Below are 19,909 nucleotides of genomic sequence, written 5' to 3' on the forward strand. Positions count from 1 at the left end.
ACTCTATTGTGATTTTCGAGGCATGACCTCTCAGCACAGCTTTCCACTCACACCCCACGTCTCTCTCACACACACACACCCCCACCAACCCAGAGGGTGGCATTTACTGAGCATCCACAGCCTACACAAAGCCACCGGATGGGACAGACATTCCCTGGGGCATCTGAGAAAGAGTATTAATTGTCTTTCCTTTCCCTCTTTGCTTCATCTCTCCCTAACTCTTTCCTTTCAAACAAAACTCCTAGAGGATTAGATCAGTTAAATGCTATGAGGAAAGCCACAAGCTTGAAATGTTTGTTGTTACTATTTTTTTAAGCTGGATGCTGGAAACTGCATACATTAACGTTTTAATGACCCAGCAAGCTCCCTTCGCTCCCACACACCTGGCCATGCGCAATGCTGTTCCAGCTCTGGCCAGGTTTCCGTAGTTTTCTGAAAAAGACACTGGATGCCATGCCAGACCCATTCCTCCGCAGCTCCCAGGCCAGGCTTGCTGGTCTGCACGTGCCTCGGCTCACCTGCTCTAGGGGCTGGCTAGCTAAATGGCTGCAAGCACGGGTTCCTGAGTCTCGAGCAGAGCAGAGCTGGAGTCACCCTGCCTCGGATTCCTCATTGTGGAGTGGGGGTAGTAGGAGTATCCTTCTCACAGGGCTACTGTGGGGACTGGCCAATGTGCTGGAGATCTTCTACTCGCCCCAGCCCACGTGGGACCCAGCAAAAAGCAGAGGTATTCATCCTCCGGCTCTCTTCTGACGGGCCGCTGCGGGTGGGCCGAGGCTGCGTTCCTCTACCAGGGGCCCTATGGCTAGAGCTACTCTGGGTTCCAGTAACCCCTGGTCCCTGTCCCCTTTAGACCTGGAGGGTTAAGTAAGGGCTTCCCTGCACAGCTATCCCCAGGATGCCCCCACCCTTTACTGTCTCCCCTAACCCTGTCTGTGCCCCTGTGGACAGACCCTTTATCAAGCTGTCCCCACTGAGTGTGCCGTCTGTTTCCTGCTGGAACTCTGACCCATACAGATAAGAGAACATCAGCTATCAAGTACTGAGCACTTAGCTATGTGGCTTAGCACTTTGCCTGCTTTCTTTTATTCTGGCTGCAACCCTGTATTTTATTTTATTCTGGCCAGTATTTGCATCATCAATGTACACTGAGACTCAGGAAGGTAAAGAAACTCATATAGTATCAAAGAGCCAGTAGGCAACGGAATAAAATGAAACTGAGGTCTGACTCATGACCCACACTCTTGACCACTGTGCCATATTGTCCCCAGGATTAAATTAGGTGGAGCCTGTCAAGTGCTTCACACAGTAGGCCAGCTGACTCAATAATGCTCGTAAAGGGTAGGTTAAAATAACAACCCTACCACACTAAAAAAAACCCACAGTCCTAAATTCTACTGTGACATAAGCCCAACCCAACCCTAACCACAACCCTCAGGTTATAACCTCATTCTGACACCACACTCAAGTTACCCTAACCGCCACCCTGTTGTGAAAAGAATGTCACCTCAACCATAACCTTAGCCTCACTCGGTCCTGACCCAAACATTTGCCACTGTAATCACAATTCCAGACGCCCCATTAAGCTGAGGCTAGGTCAGGGCCGTGGTGAGCACCAGGAGCCTCCCTGCCCCTTTGGTCCTGGGTGCCTGCCCCCACCCCAGCGGCAGGTGGAGCCCTGCACCCCACTCCATTTATACGCCGTACTTGGACTCAACATAATTAGCCAAAAGACATTTGTGCAGCATCCATTTCTGGTATGTCACTGAGCTGGTGACTTTGGTGTGGGGAGGAAAGGAGAGAAGAGAAGAGGGCAGAGTACCCAGTACAGTGCCTGCAACAGAGCGGGGTGCAATGACCCTGTGGATGGTGGTGACAAGGAAGGGGAATTAGAAGAGGAAGCGGCTCGGAGCTTTCTCCATCACTTTGCTGCAGCTGTGGGCAGATAGGAGGCCAATAGCTCCTATGTTAGAGATGGTAGAGGGCTGGGGCCAGGGCCGGGCTGAGAGGAAGCCCCTCTCTGGCTCCTAACCTAGGGAAAGATCCTGGTTCTCCTCTGCTCAGGGAGGGTCCTGGAAAAGGGAATCATGCAGTCTTCATCTGAGATCTGGGGCTGTCTCGGGCCATCCAGGCCAAATGTCCATGTTCAAGCTTAAATAGGAGAGGAGGGGGGTAAGAGGAAGTGGGCAGAAAGCAGACACCACTTCCCTTGAATCTTCCCACTTGCTCTATGTGGGGAGCAAGGAGGCCCCCCCCTCCCTTGAGCACCCAGAGGCCTGAGCTTGGGATCTTCACCAGTCCAGAGATGAATGCTCTGGACAGAGCATGGGGGAAGGAGGAAGGCTGCAGATTCTGTTGCACAGAGAGAGGCACATTGGGCTCCACCTTCCTCATGACTTTCGTCAGGACCCCTAGGCCTAGAGGCAAAGCATAGCCAGATCCCGTGCCCAGGTGCATCTGCCCAGAGCCCGAGTCCTTTGATATTCACACAGGTACCCTAAGGCCAGCTACACCCTGCCCGGACCCTGAGCTCCATGGGTCTCAGATATATGGGTGGATTGGAGAGGCGTACATTAACACTCTACAAGGTCCCGGAGGTCTACTTCCCTTTTAGAGAAACCTAGAGAGACCTCAGCAGCTAAACCCAGAGGACAGGATGGCCTTGGAGTAACATGCTTTATAGGAGGAAAATGGAGGACACTTCCCTTTGGGAAGGGGCTAGGTCCGGGGTCACCACATACAGTTGCACATTGCACAGTTCCTGGAGTATCTGCCACAGAGACTATGAAGTGACAGTCGTCTCCTGGTATCGTGTCCAGTCACTAAAAGGTCCAGCACAGAACAGCCTGCTTCCCTCCTCTCCCCGGTGGGAATGGAGTACTTCAGACCCACCCAGTTACTCCCAGTCATCTCTGCTGGGCAGGGATGGGCACAGTTGGCAGGGATTAAGTGCCAAGGGACCACGCACAAACCCTAATGTGGCCCCTGTCTCTTTTTCAGAACACTCTGCAAGCAGCAGGGAGAGGGCCATGGACAGTCAGGGAGGTCCTCAGCTGAGTCCTCTCAAAAATCAGCAGCAGGGCTTCTGTGACTTCAGACCTGGGACAACAAAACCCTTTCCGTTTGTTCTGGCTGGAGGCCAATGAGTGAGCATCTCCCTCCGGCTACTCCCTTCTAAGCCCTCCCTCTTCCAAACCCACAGTCCCAGGGAAGGGGTTCATGGGATTCTCCTAAGGTCAAGAGATGGAAGAAACTAGGGGGAGACCCCTTCACAGCTGCCACAGTCCCACACCAGACTCCCGGCACTCCTGAGGGTCTGCTAACCCCAGCTCTGGCTGCCCTGTAGTCACTTTAGGAGAGAAGTATGGCCCTCAGCCTGCCCTCACTCCAGACCCTTGTGGCCAAGGACACAGGGTGGGTAGGTACCCACCTGTTGGGGGCATTGGGAGATTCCCCTTCCCGATCAATGGCATGCTAGGGGATGGGCCGCGTGCAAGCTCTGAAGGAAATGAACCCTAAACCATCATCTTTGCTCCAGGCAGCAACAGGGGATACATTGCGACAGGGGTATTCATCCAGTAGCTATTTATTGAATGCTTACTCTACAGCAGGCACTGCGCTGGGAGCCTTGGATCTATCTGAACAAAACAAAGATCCCTGCCCTGGAGGAGCTCACACTGTAGTTGGGGAAAAACAGACAATAAACATAATTAGTAAATTATGTCATATTAGAAAGTGGAAAATAAAAAGCACTGCGGAAATAAAAAGTGAGCCAATAAATAGGGGACTTTCAAGCTGGAGGTTTACAATATTAAATAACAGGAAAATGGGAGACACCTCCCTCTGGGAAGGAGCCAGGTCCAGGGTCACCACGCACAGACACACAGGCTGCACACTGCACAGCTGCTGGGTACCCATCACAGAGACTACGGCACGAAGCACATCTGGTGTTGTGTACAGTGGCTAAAGTTAACCCTAAGGTCGAAACTTTAAAAGATAGCCAGGGAGGGCCTCAGTGAGGAGTTCCTCCTGAAAGTAACCCACTCACGTATAAGAGGTGTCAGAAGATACCTCAGCCCACTGCCAGGACTGAGGAAGAATTACAATAATTCAAGAAGAAACCTTTCACGGGCATTGTTTCAGTTAATCCTCACAACCTCCCAGTGAGGCAAGAATCGTCCTTCGCATTTTACAGATAGAGACATTAAGGCTGAGGGAGTTAAGTAGCCCTGGTTGCTAGGCCAATTAGTAGCCCAGCTACAAGCAAAATTGGTCTCCTAATTCTGCCTTTTCAAAATAGTGTAGTCAAGGTCCTAAGGACTGGGAAATTCCAGAAAAACCCCAGGAGGCAAGCTTGGGGTTTAGAGTTATAAAAACAAATCAGGAAAAAATATATATAAGACTAAGAAAAGAAAAAAGACAAGAAAAGGAAAGAAGGCAGTCAACTCCCGGAGGTCCCCCTGACTCAATCAGGATTATAGGGTTGAGTCAACGCTGCAGGGGGGCGCCACTCAATGGCCTCTGAGGAATTTGTGACACAGCACAAAAGGTGTGGTCACTTAACCCCATCACAGCCTTGCTCTGGAGGAAGGACTTGAGACCAGACTGTCAGGGACAGTCTGCCCTGGTGAAAGGCATCACATATCTTTGTCACGACCTCGAAGATGGGTAAAGGGGGGAATGAGCGTGGAATAGCCATGGAAGTAGTCAAAGCTGGAGGCCACCAGCTGAAGTCATGAACTCTTTTTTAAAAATATGTTTATTTATGGAGTGATTTTGAGCAAGAGGAAGGGGGAGAGAGAGAACCACTGATTTGTTGCTCCACTTATCGATGCTTTCATGGGTTGATTCTTGTCTGTGCCCCGACTGGGGATCAAACCTTGACCTCAGAGAAGATCCATTCTATCCCTCTGATTTACAAATGGGGAAACTGTGGCCCAGGAAGGGCAAGGGAGTTCTCCAAGTTCTCCATTAGAGAGTGGTCTTGGGTCCGAGGGACTTGAATGAGAAGGACGGACAAACGGGCTCATGTTGCCCAAAGGAGCAAGCAGAAGCCCAAGCCAGAGGAAGGGAGTGGGACGGAGATGGCTGGAGCAGGAGGCAGGCTCAGAGGCCCAGCGAGCCTTCAGACTGGGCCAGAGTCAGGATCTCCTGGCTTCCCAGGATAGACCGACAACCTAGCTGCCAAACGTTGTCCTGCCTCAGTTTCTCCATCTATAAGCCCAGACAGTGGGGTGGAAGAAAACCTACCCTGGTAAATGGGGTGTCTCACACTGATCTGTCACAAGCATGGGGAATAGGCAGGTAGGGTAAGAGAGTTCACATTTATTGGACTTACTGTGTGCCAGACACCCCGCTATCATTCTACCTGCATTATTTCAGTGAATTCTCTCAACCATCCTATGAGGTAGTATGAGTTTCTCCACTTCAGAGTCTAAGAAACTGATTTCAGGGAGGTGAAGGGACTTGCATAACTAGTTTGTGCAGGTACCAGGGTCCAAATTCTGCCTGACTCCAAAGCCCAAAGCTGCCCCTGCCTCCTTGCACCTTCTCACTGTCCCTTCTGTGCCCAGCTGCCCTCTCCCCAGGGACCTGGTCTCTTATTCTGGATCGTCAGTCTCCTGGGAATATCCCTTGCCATTCTTTCGGGAAGAGGTGCCTGGGTCTCCCCTATAGGGGCTCCAGGCACTGTGACCTACTGAGTGGTTGCTTTGTTCCCCTAGAAAAGCAGAGACTGCCCCTTGGGGCAGAGTCCTCTTCTCCCTGCCCCCTCCCTAGAGGAGACCTGGGCAAGGCCTGGGGGCAAAGGGAGGCAGCACTCTCCTGGGAAATCAACGGGCTCAGTTCCAGCAACAGCACGTTAAAGGTCACAGGTCAGGAAGTGCCAAGAGGGCGAGGGTGGGGACTGAGACATGGGGGCTGAACAATACCAGGGTCCTGATCCAAGGCAGCAAGTTCTCTGACCACCCACGCATAGGCATACACAAGTGCTCAGTGGCCCCGGCACTCACTAACCACTGAGGGCTGGACTTTGGGCAGGAGTTGCACTAGTGACCCCACCCTTCTGCCCTGTCCCCACAGACAAGAGCCCAGACAGGCTTGGCACAGATCTGTGTCCCAGGCAGGGCTGTGGGAGTCGAGACAAGTGACCTCACCTCTCTGAGCCTCATCAGTAGAATGGAGTCATTGGGAACCCACTGCAGAGCTGTGGAAAGTAAAGGAAATAGTGCAGATAGACAGCCAAGAACATATTTACTCAACTCGACTCCAGGCCAGTCTTATTTGAGGTGTTGGAGATACATCAGCAAAGAAAACAGGTAAAGTCCTTCCAGACCTGCCATTTTACTGGGGTAAGGAAAACAACAAATCAAATAAATAAGCAAAATATATAAGATGCTAGTCCTGTGCAGAAAAATATTAGGGGGTAGGAAGTGCTTGGGATACACAGGTTTAAACTGGGTGACTGAGGAAGGCCCCACTGAGAAGGAAAGACCTGAAGGGGAGGAAGCAAGCCAGATATGTGTGAGAAGTGCTTGATGTGGGTTGAATTGTGTGTGCCAAAAAGATATTGAAGTCCTACCCCCAACTTGTTCATATTAACTTATTTGGAAATAGTCTTAGTAGATGTAATTAGTTAGGTTTGGAGGCAGTCAGATTGGATTAGGGTAGATCCTAAATCCAATGACTGGTGCCCTTATAAGAAGGACACCACACACACACACACATACACTGAAGACCATATGATGACAGAAGCAGAGATTAGGATGATGCAGCTATAAGCTAAGGGATGCCAAGGATTGCCAGGAGCCAACCGATGCTAGGAGAGAGGCATGGAACAGATTCTCCCTCTGAGCCTCCAGAATGAACAACCCTACCAACACCTTGATTTTGGACTTCTGGCCTCCTGAACTGTGAGAGAATAAGTTTCTGGTGTAGCCACTCAGTTTGTGGTAATTTGTTATCACAGACCTAGGAAACTAACAGTGTTCCAGGGAGGGGCATAGTGCAAAGGCCCTAAGGTGAAAGCAGGTCTGGCATGTTTGGGGAAACACCAGTTGGTTGGTATGGCAGAAGCAGGGTGAATGAGGAGAGCAAGTGGTGAGCATCAGAGATGTCAGAAAGGTTTTTGGGGCCAGGTCCTGTAGGGCTACCCTTGTGGCAAGCTGTTGACAATGGAGCTATCACACTTCAGATGGAGGGTCCCAGCAGGAATGGGGGGCAGTGGTTGGGTGTGGCTGGCCCCCATGATCTTTGTCCCCTGGTGTTATGCCTTGGAACATGTTACATTAAATGGCAAAAGGAAATTAAGATTGCAGATGGAATTTAGGTTGCTAATCAGCTGACCTTAAAATAGGGAGATTGGCTTGGGTTTTCCAGGCCCAATGTAATCACATAGGCCCTTAAAGGAGAAAACAGAAGAGTCAGTGAGAGAGATTCAGCCAAAGAAGAAGCAGAGGGAATTCAAAACATGAAGAGTTCACCCACCATTGCTAGCTTTGAAGATAGGAAGGTGGCCACAAGTCAAGGAATGTGGGCAGCTTCTAGATGCTAGCACAAAGAAACAGGGACCTCAGTCCTACAACTGCAAGGAGCTGAATTCTGCTGACAACCCGAATGAATAGGAAATGTATTCTCCCCTAGAGCCTCTAGGAACTCAGCCCTGTGATACCTTAACTTGACCTATAGAACTGTAGGGTAATCATTTGCATTGTTTTAAGCTGCTAAATTTGTGGCAATTTGTTATTGCAGCCATAGAAAATTAATACAGAGGATATAAAGAGAGGGAGTATGCAGAGAAGAGCTGCCTTCTTGGGGAGCAGCCCACTGAAAGCCACCACCAGCCCAATTGAGAGCCCACTGGGGTCCACACCTCTCTGCCATCCCCGTTTGCTGTGCTCAGCACTGTCCTCCAGGCTCCTTGTTGCCCAAGTACTGACTAAGATGCTTAAATGTCCCCAGGAGTCAGCCTCTAAGTCCTCAGGTCAGGCTAAGGGGCAAACCCAGTGGAAGTTCCTCCCATTCTGAGAAATGTGACAATTCCCCTTGATCCCATCTGCCATAAAGCCGCTGAGACTCGTCCTGGTGGAACAACCAAGCTGGACAAAGCCACCACTGGTGCTACTGCTGCATCTGCTAGTCAAACCTCCCGCGAGGCTGGGTCTGACCTCTGGCTTCTCCCCAGAGCAGGTCTGCACTCACACACACACACACACACACACACACACACACACACACGCACAGCCACATGCACGCACCCTAGTTTTCTGTCTGCTCTTTGCCACAGTCTTCTGTCCACTCCAGTCCCTAAGGCAAAGAGAACCGCCCTGCTGATGGCGAACAGGTATTGAGCACTAACTCAAATCAGGCACCATTCTAAGTGCTCTACGCATGTGATCTCATTTAATCCTCTCTGCAATCCTAGCAGGTTGAGACTACTGACTCAGGCTAGGATTCTCACTACTTAAGGTGTGGTCCATGGACCAGCAACATCAGCATCACCTGAGACCTGACAGTCACCCCAGACCTGCTGAATCAGAAGCTGCATGTTAACAAGTTCCCAGGCAATTCCCTTTCCGTTGCAGAGTTGAGAACTGTGTGAAGCACTGTTTTCTAAGGTCTGCTGGTTTCAGGTTGTTGTAACCACCCCTTCCCCAATCTTCAAGGCCCTTCCCCAGCTGCCTGGCTCTTGTTCCCCAGACCTCAGAAGAAGCAGTCAGACCAGGCCACAGCTGGACAACATCTATCCATGTCTGGCTCTGTGTAGGGTGTGTTGCCTGCTGCCTCAGACTCTCCTGGCCTCTCCCTCTCATCTTCCTTCTGGGACACAAGTCTTTTGGCCTCTAGCTAATCCTCTCTTAACAGGGACCTCTGGCTGTCACCAATTCCTGCAGTGTCTCCCTCTCTTGGACATTTGTACCCCTCTCTCGCTCTTAGAGTGCCCCTGAGTCATGTCACTCCCTCTAGCTGGACACCAAGGGCCTGTCCAAGTTGCCACCAGGAGAGAGGCAAGCAGCTGCTTGGGAAACCTGGCTACACTCACAGGAAATGTCTGACACCACAACGCAAGCAGGATTTGGCCTCCAGAAGCAAAACACAGCTGGGCCGACAGCGGGCCACTCGGACTTTCCCAGATTTCATGGCACTGAGGTCCCAGGGCAGAGAGACTGGGCTGGCCTGGAGGATGCAGCTCATTAAAAACATCACAGTAGCCCCTGGCCAGGGAGCCTGTGAAGCTCAAAGAGGGTGGCCCTGCTGTGGGCCACAGACCTCACCCTGGGCCTTTGCCCTCTAGCACGTCTTGCACAAATGAAACCTTCACTGGGAGATCAAAGGCTCCCATAGCTCATCCCCTTTTCCTCCCAGCTTCCTCCTCTCCCCAGCATCAAGCCTCATTCATTTATTCATTCAACTTCTGTTGAATGAGTACCTGCAGTTTTAAGTACCAGGGCCACATTCATGAATGAGCAGGACAGAGTCCCTGCTCTCAGGAGCTCCTGGTCCAGGGAACAAATAAACAGACCACCCCAAGCAGAGTGAAAAGTGCTACAGGAAGGCAGGGAGCCTCCCCCTGCACTCCGAGCCATGCCCTCAGTTCCAGGCACAGGGTGAGGGTTCAATGCTAACTCTTCAGTTTGGACCAAGTGATAGTACAAATGCAGACTGAGTGCTTTCTATAAGCTAGGACCGTGGGAGGAGCTGCAGAGAAATCCAGGGTGTGAGATGGAGTCCCTGCCTTCTAGGGCACAGGCCACACAGTCTGATTGCAGACACAGGGCACAGACCCACAGAGATGCATGCCAATGTGTGATGCAGGAAGTCAGAGAGCTGGGTAGAAGTACCTGGGAGGGGAGGTTTGGAGGAAGCAGGAATGGGCCTTGAAGAATGTGAGGAGTAGGGTGGGCTGGCAAGATCGGGCAGGGGATATTAGATAGCTCTGACTCAAGGGTGTGAGAGCAGAATCACCTGCCAAGCAACCACCCTCCAACACGCATGGGCACACACACGCACATGCACACATACCTGAACACACACACATACACATGAACACACACATACAGAGAAGATCAGTACATCATGAAATGAATGAATCACACAAGCCAACAGAGAGCTTGCAGGGAGGAAGTCCAGCTAGAAGGACTCTGTTCCCACCCTGCCCCAGGCTGGCCCTGGAGCTGGTACCACTGGGGCTCCTCAAGGTGCCTTCTCACCACCTGAAACCCACAGCTGGGACAACTCAGAACAAAGCTCAGGCCATGTCCACCTGCCCCTTTGTTGTCCACCTAGACACTTAGCTCTGCCCCTCTCTGTCTCAGCATCCCCAGGCCTTGGCCTAAGGGTTTGGCTCTTCTGGTTTTGACATTGGAGCCCCCTAGGCTTTGACCTGAGTTCATCCTTCAGCTCTTTCTGCTCCTGGCTGCCTTTGGAAACCGCCTGCTTGGGTGGTCGGGCCCTAAAACTCCACCTTACCAAGACCCTGGTTGGCCTGGCCTCCTCTTCAGAGTTGCTGGACAACCTCAGGCTCCTTTCCTTTCTCTCCTGAGCTTTCCACTGGGGACCCATCTTTTCTCCCTGGTTCTCCTGGCCTCTGAAAGGGCAAATCCTTTTTTCCCCTTAGTTCAGCAAGACAAGGTTGCAACATCTCACAAAGAACTTCCTAAGTGGAAAGCGAATGGAAAAACTAACCTGAAAAACCAAAAGAGAAAACACAGCTCTCTAGAAATGGACCAGTTTACAAAGTTCAGGTTTCCTGCCTGAGCTAGGAAAAGCCTCGCCAGTGCAGCTGGCACGCGGGCCAGGGAACCCTGCCCGTGAACACTCCCTTTGCCCACTTTTTCTTCAACGCCCTTCCCCCATACGCTCCTTCTCAGCCCTCCAAGGAGAGGGCTTAGCGCTGGGTGGAGAGTGAACCGAAGGGGCTTTTCAGGCAGAGGAGTCCTCTCTGCATTGCTGAGACCACAGGTGGAGGGGGACAAGGGGAAGGAGAGACATTTATAAAGAGTTTACTACTTGCCAGGCACGGTTCTAGCGCTTTCCTTGTGTTGACTAACCTAATCCTTACAGCTCCATGATTACGGTCATCATTGTCCCCTCCCACTGAGCAGGAATCAGGTACCTTGTTCAAGGTGACCCACCTAGGAAGTGACAATGCCAGGACTGGCAGCTAAAGAGCCTGGTCCCAGGGACATGCCCACCTCAGCTTTGTCCTACCTCCCACCTCCCTGTCCACCCCAGCCTGGCAAAGCCTACGCCAGCCCCAGCACCTGCTCCCCGCACATCTGGAGGGGGCAGGGGAATGGGAGGGCAGTGAGGACGAGGGAAGGAAGGACCAAGATCTTCACCCAACAGTCTAAGGGAGAAGCCCCAGGCCCGACGTCCCCCTGACGAGGGGACTTACCTGGCTGGCGGCAGCCGTGGTGTCAGTGGCCATGTTCTGGCCGCTGTGCTTTCTCTGGCTGCGCTGCTCCGGCGCAAGCTGGACGAACCCTCGGCTGAGCGTCGGGGGGCCGGCCTGGAGTTCTGGGGGTCAAACTCCTCCTCAGGGATGGCCTCCTCGCAGCGGGCTCCGCGGAAGCCGGAGCGGCACACGCAGAGCTGGGGCCGGCTGCAGGAGCCCCTGTTCTGGCACGGCGGCTGGCACACGGCTAGGGAGACAGGGAGAGGGGTGAGGGCAGGGGCCGGGGGGCTGGCACCCTCCGTCAGAAGGGCCCCTTGCCTCGTGCTGCTTGGCCTCCTCCACTCAAGCAGGAAGCCAACTGCTGGCCTCCGACGGCTCCCTGGCCCCATTTCTCTTTCCCGTCTACCCATAGGCCTCAGGGCGAGGTTGGCCTGCCCACCTCTCCCAGGACCTCCTCTGGGGAGCAGGTGGGAACCTAGGAGAGCACAGTGAGCTCATGCTAGGCCATCTAAATCTAGTGTCTCCTCCATCTGCCATTCATTCATTCAACAATTATTTGCTGAGCCCCTACTATGTGCCAGGCACTACGGACAAAGCCTTTGCCCACATGGAGCTTGCAGTCTTCGAGTGAGGGAGACCAGTAAGAAACAAGAAAACAGCAGCATAATGTCGTATCAGGCGTTATCACGGGCGATGCAGAGGTCCGTGCCCGGCCAGCTGCTTTAGATGGGGTGATCAGGGCAGGCCTCTCTGAAGAGTCAGATATGACTGGTGCAAAGGAAGTAGACGGGAAAAGATATGGGCAGGCTCTTTTAGGAAGAGGGATAGGCAAGTGCAAGGCCCTGGAGGCTGGAAGGAACATGGAATGTTCTAGGAGTAGTAGAGGTCTGGGGAGGCTGGGGTCTGGTAACAGAGTGGGAGAGTATTCAGTGTGAAGCAGAAGCAGATTTCGCAGCCCCCACCTAACTGCCAGGTAGGTACCTGTCACCACCCCCAGACAATAGCCCCACTGCCAAACCAGGTCCAGCAAACACTGGGGAAGGAGGTATGCCCAGGCCAGGTCTCTGCCTTGCTTTATTTTAGGGAGGGAGTAGAACGGGCAGGCCTGAGTGGTTTTCCATGGGGACCACAAATGCTGCATTACTCCTAGTCCCTCAAAGCCACGCCTCTCTGCTGACAGAAGCTTGGCGTGGGCGAGAGGAAGGTCATGCAGCTGTCTCCCAGGATAGGTCACTTCCTCCTTTGAATGGGTGGTCCTTGCTTTTAAGATGGCCTTTCAAAACCAATCTAGCTTCTACCATTCCCCTCATGGACTCTGAGGACAGCCCATTCTTAACTTTAACGTCTTCTACTCTCTAAAACCCAAGGCCCCAAATCCCTGTTTCACGTGGATTCGCTTACTTCTGGCTGTGCCTTACTTGCTAATACATTCTGCAAACAGTTAGTAAGCACCCTCTTGGTCATACTGGCTGCTGGGGGTGCAAAGAAAACAGCACTGGTCACTGCAGAGGAAACTCTGCCCAGTGGTAGGTTCTCATAACCACAGAAGCCCCTTCCCATGCAGGGAGTTAGGTCCTCAGTGCAGACCAGGGTTGGCAAGCTTCAGCTGGTACAATGAACAGCTCATGGAAAATGGGTAGTTAGAGGGGGAAAACTATAAACATGGCATTTAATATGTATATAACACTGTGGTAAATAAAAATTCTAAAAGGTTTCCAAACCAGCCCAATTTGTTGGCAGAAAAAAACCTCCCTGGGAAGATAACCTTTCTGGATCAGATCTTCTAAGAAAGATTTTCCAACAAGTTTCAGGTTTTTGGAGGTGTTGAGCCAGCCCTCGCCGACTTCATTTGCATCCGCTCTTGAGATGTTTTCATAAGTCTCAGCAAGAACTGACTTCCTCACTTAAGTAAACACTTTACTTTTGGTCTGAGTTGAGCCTCTGCATTATGGGATTGGAGCATAAACTCCTCTCCTCTCTCTCCATTCCCCACAAATCACCCCAAAATGGCCCCAAATGGTGGCTCCAAGTGCCTGTCTATGAAAGGGTACATTCTTATGACAGTTTTTATTGGTCTACCATAAATAAGGGAAATAAAAACAGTTTCCTGGGTTTTTTGTAATGCCTCTTCCCCCCATTTAATAATTTTTGAAATTATATCTTTTCTACTTTTTTGGTGTTAAAATGTTCTTTTTTAATTAAAGGTGATGGCAAATGGTAGTTTGTTTTTCTAACACCCTCACTTGGCAAAAAGGAAACCTGGCTACTGTACTTTGGTGCCCAAGATGTTTTTGGATATTTTACTGGTGCATGAAATCCAAAAGTTTGGGACACTTTGGGAAGGAGGGGGCAATAGTGGCTACGTGTCCTTTTGTTTAAAGGAGACTGAAGCAAAACATCCCTCTGTCAAATGAGCACTGCTTTCAAAACTGAAGGATCTGAAAGGAGATCAGCCAACTCAGAATGGCAGATGGCAGGGGCTGCTGCTTAAAGCAAAGAAGGAAATGTGGAGGGTCCAGGAGAGACAGCTCCATGCAGCACTGTGGGAATTTTGAGAGAGAAAACTCCCAAACTCGGCAGGCCGGGAAGTCTTTCTGTTTTACTTCTAGAGCCTCATCCCTTCCATTTTTCCTCAAGGGCACAGATTGTGCCTTACACATGAGAAATCATCCCAGGATGGGGGACGTGGCTCGAGTGATTCTTCCTTGATCGATTATTGGTGAAATGTTAGGAAGCATGAAGTCATGATGGACATGTTTGATTATTGGTGAATGGTTCTCAAGCCTGATGCCAAGAGGTCCAGGTTTAGCCATCGAGGACACACCCTTTCCCTTCCCTATTGAAAGCCAGCATCCTTAGACAACCGAGAGGTGATGCTGTTACCAGCCTCCCTATGCCCCCTCCCCAATGCCAGCCTATGGCCATTCATAATTTGGGCACTTCCATACTTCCCTGGCACTCCCTTCCTTACTGAGGACTGGGCATGTGGAAAGTTTCAGCTCTGGGAGTGCAGCTCTGTGGAGTTAGCAGGATGCCAAAAGAGAGGGGAACAAAAAGAAAACTCTCAAAATTGCTTTGCAAGTAAGAAATAGAAGGCATTGTTCCTCTACACACCACCCCACCCCCCCGGCCTTCTGGCTGTGCCCCTTCTACCTTCACTCTGCTCCAAAACAGCCAAGCAGAGATTTGCTCAGATTTTCCACACAAAACCCCCACCTTTGGGAGGAGACCAAACTCGGAATGGGCAGGCCTGGGGAAGATTCTGGAAACAGCTCCCACCGTTTGGGCTGCTCAGCTCCCACCATGTGGGCTGCTCCTACCATTTGCTGAGAGCCTCTGCGATCAACTACCTGGTAGCAGTAAGAGCATGGGGTCGGGAGTCAGTAGGATTTAGTTTGACTCCAGCTCAGCCACATCCCAGCTGCGCGACCCTGGGATCATCTCATCTCCCTGAGATTCTCCAACCGGTGCCTCAGTCGTGTCATCCATAAAGTAGGTGTGATCATTCCTGCCTCCAAGAGCTGTAGTGAATCCCAACAGAGACCATGGATGTGGAAGTACTTTATATTCTTTAAAGCTGTGCTGTCCAACATTGTCTAATGCTGCAGCCATGAGCTGTATGTGGCTATTTAAGATGAAATTGGTTACAATGAAATGAAATTTAAAATTCATTTCCTCAGTTGTACTAGCCACATTTCAAAGGCTCAATAGCCACAGGTGGCTCATGGCTACCATGTTGAACAGAAAGACACAGAGCTTGTCCATCATCCCAGAAAGTTCTATTGGACGGCATGGCAACGCTTAAAAATACCCACCATAACCCCAACGGCAGCAGCAAGAGGGCTTCTGACCTCTGCTATGACCCTTGTCCCAGAGAAAGGCAATGTCAATGCAGGCTCTGGTTAGAGAGATGGACCAAGGCCTGTGGTCCAGAAAGCAGGGCTGCTTTCCAGGTGTGAAATTCAGCCAGTCCCCTCTCTACCCCACCCTCCCAAGGGAGGGTTTTTGTCATCAGGTCTCTCTCCTGGGCCCCAGAGATACTTCCTCCCTCCATCTATAACCCCTTAGATGAGGCACTGACTTGGGTGGGCCTCTTAGGCCTGTACCCTCCTCCAAGGCCTTGAATACCATTCTCTCTTCTCTGGAAGATGAACCTCAGCACCAGATCAGACTCTGGGCCCAGTACCCCTACACCTGAAGCTTAGCTGCTCTTCCATTAAACCTCCATCTTCCCTAAAATTTGTGTCAGCGTGACACTAAGGACCTACCCGCCGAGCTACTCGATTCCTCCCTCACAGAAAGGGGGCCCAGATGTCAGAGATCTCCGAGACCAAGGAAAGGCTTGTCTGGCTTCCACACCTTAGAATCCACCTGGGGACTCATCCTCTCCACTCCCAAGCTCTGCCCAGGGTCTGTGTCCCTAGGCCCCAACCTCAGCCTCAAGCCTCCAGGCAGTGGGAGAAGTCAAGTCCTCAAGGACTGACCCTGCTCCCACCGCAGCTGTGCTCGGGCCTCAGCTCAGGATGGCTGGAACAGCACTGGGGCTCAGGGGCCAGCCAAGCGCCCGGCTCCAAAATAGCAGTTGTGTTCACATAAAAGCCTCTAATGAGAGAAAGATGCCGTTCTTGGCCCCTCTCGAGCTCTCTGCAGACGCTGTCTGGCAGGCTGAGTGGGCCTCTACCGTTTGGCAGAGGGAGGGGAGGAAAGGGAGGTGTGAGTCAGACCTTGGACCCCAGCCCCTCTGCATGGACCGCCCTGCTAATTGCATTAACAAATGCCTCGATGCTGGGCCAGTTGGAGGCCAGGGCCAGGGAGCAGCCCCAATTCCCACGGGCTCTAGCAGGCATGAGGAGGGGGACCATGGGCAGGGCTGTGGCCCAGGGCTGAGGCCTGGGTTCCCCTCCAGCTCCTGCTCCAAAGCAGAGGTCCCTGTCCACCCTGTCACAGCCCAGAGGGCCTTGTCTAGAAGGAGGCAGGGCTTTGGAGGCCTTAGTGCCAGCGAGGTCCCTGGAGATGAGAGAAGGATGGGATGGCGTCCTGGGACAGCCCCCATCAGGGACAAGCTTGGGGCCAGTCTTTTCCAGGGGAGCAGCTTCAGGGCATGGAAGAGTTGTGTGGCTGGCAGGGAGCCATCCAAGCCGTTCTACAGCAGCACCAGCTCCATGTCCAGGACCCAGGAAGGTCAGGAGGGGAGGGCACCATTCCCACTTATAGCACAGCCAAGGCCAGGGCGTAATACACAGGAGAGCGTGGCCTTGCTGTCAAAGCGATCTGCATTTGAATTTTGCCCACGTGACCTTGGGCAAGTTTCTTTACTTTGGTGAGCCTCAGTGTCCTCATCTAGAAAATGGTCATGCACCTGATATTTACTATTTGCCTAAGATGGTAAGCAAGATAGACACTGTCCTCACCTTTATGGACCTTTCAACTTAGAGAGACTGTCACAAAACGAGCAAACACACAAGCAGAAGAGCAGACATTGGGATGTGAGTTAGGATGGAAAGAGTTGGGGGAGGGGGGCTGAGATCTAGAAGAACAAGGCTAGTGGGGGGCAGCTCTAGGCTGAGTGGTTAGGGGGAGCTCCTCCAAGGAGGGGAGCTTGAAATGGAGACTGGAAAGATGACAAGGAGTCAGCTTCGTGAAGAGAGGAGAGAAAGCAAACCAAGAGAGCGGCACATGCAACAGCCCCGAGGTAGCACTTTCTATCCAGGAGCCCCAGCTTGCTATGGCGAGCAAGGGGGTGCACACTGAGAGGCAGATTTGGACAGGGATGTGTTATGATCTAATTTATGGAGAAAGAGCTGGAGGGTAAGGTGGGCAGGAGATAAACAGTCAGCTGGTGGCTGCCGTCACCCAGGAGAGGGTGCTGGAGCCCCGGACTAGAGAGGCAGCAGGGGAGTCAGGGAGAAGCAGGCAGGTTCCCCAGCGATTCAGGAAGTAAAACAAACAGGGCTCAGGACAGAATGGATATAAAGCTGAGAGGCGAAGGTGTCTTGGAGGGCCCCCAGGTGTCTGGCTTGAGCATCTAGGTAGATGGGGATGCCTTTTAACAGGGTGGGTAAGACCTGCCAGGGGAGTCAGCTCAGAGGAAAGGAAACCACAAGTTCATTTTGGACAAGGAGGGGTGGGGATGTCTGGGAGGCATCAAGAACAGATGTCGAGTAGGCAGCGGGACGGAGGAGTCTGGAGGTCGGAGGAGAGGTCTGGCTGAAGATATATATAAATCTGGGCGTCGTCAGCCCAGAGACGATGTTTACATCCATGGGAATGCATTAGATCATTCCAGGAGCAGTACAGCTAGAGAGCAAAGCCGAGGACCCAGGACTCTGTTCTGAGAAGCCACGTTTGGTTGTTGGGCAGAGGAGAAGCGGCGGCAGGGACACAGGAGGGGCCAGGATAGTGACATGATGGTCGCTCACAGGGTGAAGGGGATCGAAGTGTTTAGTGTGGTCCCTGGCACACAGAGAGCTTTGCTCTTTTATTGTTGCATGTTAATTGTTTGTCATGGTGCTTACTGGTGCTTAGAAATGGGGAGCAAATGATGCTTGGCTTGGCTCCCATGGCCCCCTTTGTGTGGGGACTTGGAAGATCTGGGGAAAGTCCTGGGGCAGCCCAACATTAAGATGCTGGGTAGAAAAGGAGAAGCCAGCCAAGGAGGTGAGAGGAGGCAGCTGGGGATGGCAGAAGGAAACTACCAGGTCACCCCTGTGATCATTCACCTACTTAGTCCTTTAACAAACGTATGCCAAGTAGGTAGAGAGGGCGAACACTGCCCTGCTATCAACAGGACATGGCACTCAGCTTCAGGAGGCCCCGGGTAAGAACATCTTCTAACTTAGACCTTCAGGAGATGCACCTGCTCACCAGGAAGAGCTACGGTGCCCGTAGGTGGGGGGTGGAGGTGGATGGTGTCTTGCTGGGACTGCACCCTCCGTGTTGGCTGGGTCTCACTGAGGTCATGTCGCAATTCCCCTTAGCCACCTCCCGCCCTCCTCTCCACCACTCTGGCTGCCAGTGGTTCCTGACGAGTCAGTGAATGGCCTGCAAATCATGCCCCTGCCCTGACCCTTCTCCCAGCCGTTTGTTCAGCGCTTACCATTATGAGGCCCTGGGCTAATTTCTTTACACATATCTCTTTTCTTCCTTCTTATAACCACTATAAGAACTATTCTCACTCCCACTTGACATATGGGGAAAGTAAGGCTGAGGGTGGCCAAGCAGTTGCCTGAGATCACCGTGCTAGTAAGTGATGGAGCAGGGGTTTGAACCCAGTGAGTCTGGCTCCAAAGTTGGGGCTCTTACCCTGTGGGATGAGATCATTACAGGGTTCGGATGGGTGGGCTAAGGAAGCTCCCTCAGGGAAGTCAAGGCAAAGCCCAGATCAAGAGGGTTAAAGTCCTCATAGCACTGAGATGTGGACCAGAATGAAGGCCACGCAGAGGCTCTAAACCAAGAAGGCAGGAGCACATGCCCAGGCCACTCCAGGATCTCCTGAGGGTCTCCTGAGGACTATGAGGAGTTCTCTGGAGGGGCTGACAGACCTGGGACTGCAGAAGGGCTCACCTCAGCACAGACCTGGGCTAGGCCCTGGATTATTCAGTACACACTTATTGAGCCTTTACTTTGTGTCCAGTGAACACTTACTACTGAGCGGCATGCTAGGGGCCAGGAGACACAGTCCCTGTCTCAACACCAAGGCCAGATGTGGACAGAGCATGCCAGGCCTTGAACTGAACACTTAACTTGAGTTATCTCACTTGTTCCTTCCACCTATGAGAGGCAGAGACTAATATTAGTCACATTTTACAGGAGAGGAAACTGAGGCACAGAGAGCTTAAGCATCTTGCCCGCAGTCATGTAGCTAAGAGGTGGAGTAAGCATTTCAGCCCAGGCAGGTAGCACAATCTCCTGGGTCCAGATTAAGGGTAATGGCTAAACTTCCAGGCTCTGCTGATTCCCAGCTGCAAGACTGGGACAAATACTTAACCTCATCTGCAAATGAGAATAAAGATTGAATCTAGTTTCTAGGGTTGTTGTGAGGATTAAAAATTAATTATTTAAGCTCTGACCCACAGTAAGAGATACAGAGTGTTATGATTAATCTCCCCGAACAACTCTATATAGATTATTATACCCACTGTATAGATGAGGCTCTTTAGCAAAAAAGGGCCAGTCACTTGCCTGAGGACACAGAACTGGGATTCAAACCCACCACGCCTTGGATCTGGCACTAGAATTCAAAACACGTGCTCTTAACCTTACGCCTTACTGCTGCGGGGTTGGAGGGGAGCGACCCACCTAGACCCATCCTCAACCCCAGAACAGCCCCAGCTGCTGTGCAGCTAGGCAGAGATCAAATGAGAATTTAAAGAATCCTCTTACTGTTGTGTGTGTGTGTGTGTGTGTGTGTGTGTTTGTGTGTGTGTGTGTGTGTGTGTATTGGGGTGATGATGAGGGTGAGCCAGTCTGGGAAGGATGGACAGTCTTCCAAAAGCCCTAATTATACACAAGACC

The 19,909-nt window shown here is 51.8% G+C and overlaps 1 protein-coding gene across 1 annotated transcript in view; it reads right to left on the reverse strand.

The window, feature by feature from the left end:
- LTBP2 (latent transforming growth factor beta binding protein 2) overlaps positions 1 to 19,909 on the reverse strand; it is a gene marked incomplete at its 5' end in the record, with an annotated part of 89,938 nt that overhangs the window by 58,430 nt on the left and 11,599 nt on the right. Inside the window, 1 exon segment of the mRNA XM_081137551.1 lies at positions 11,396 to 11,642. Coding sequence (XP_080993677.1) covers positions 11,396 to 11,642 — 247 coding nt within the window.

This window comes from Miniopterus schreibersii (genome assembly GCF_964146895.1).
Source record: "Miniopterus schreibersii genome assembly, chromosome: 1".
Lineage (NCBI taxonomy): Eukaryota > Metazoa > Chordata > Mammalia > Chiroptera > Miniopteridae > Miniopterus > Miniopterus schreibersii.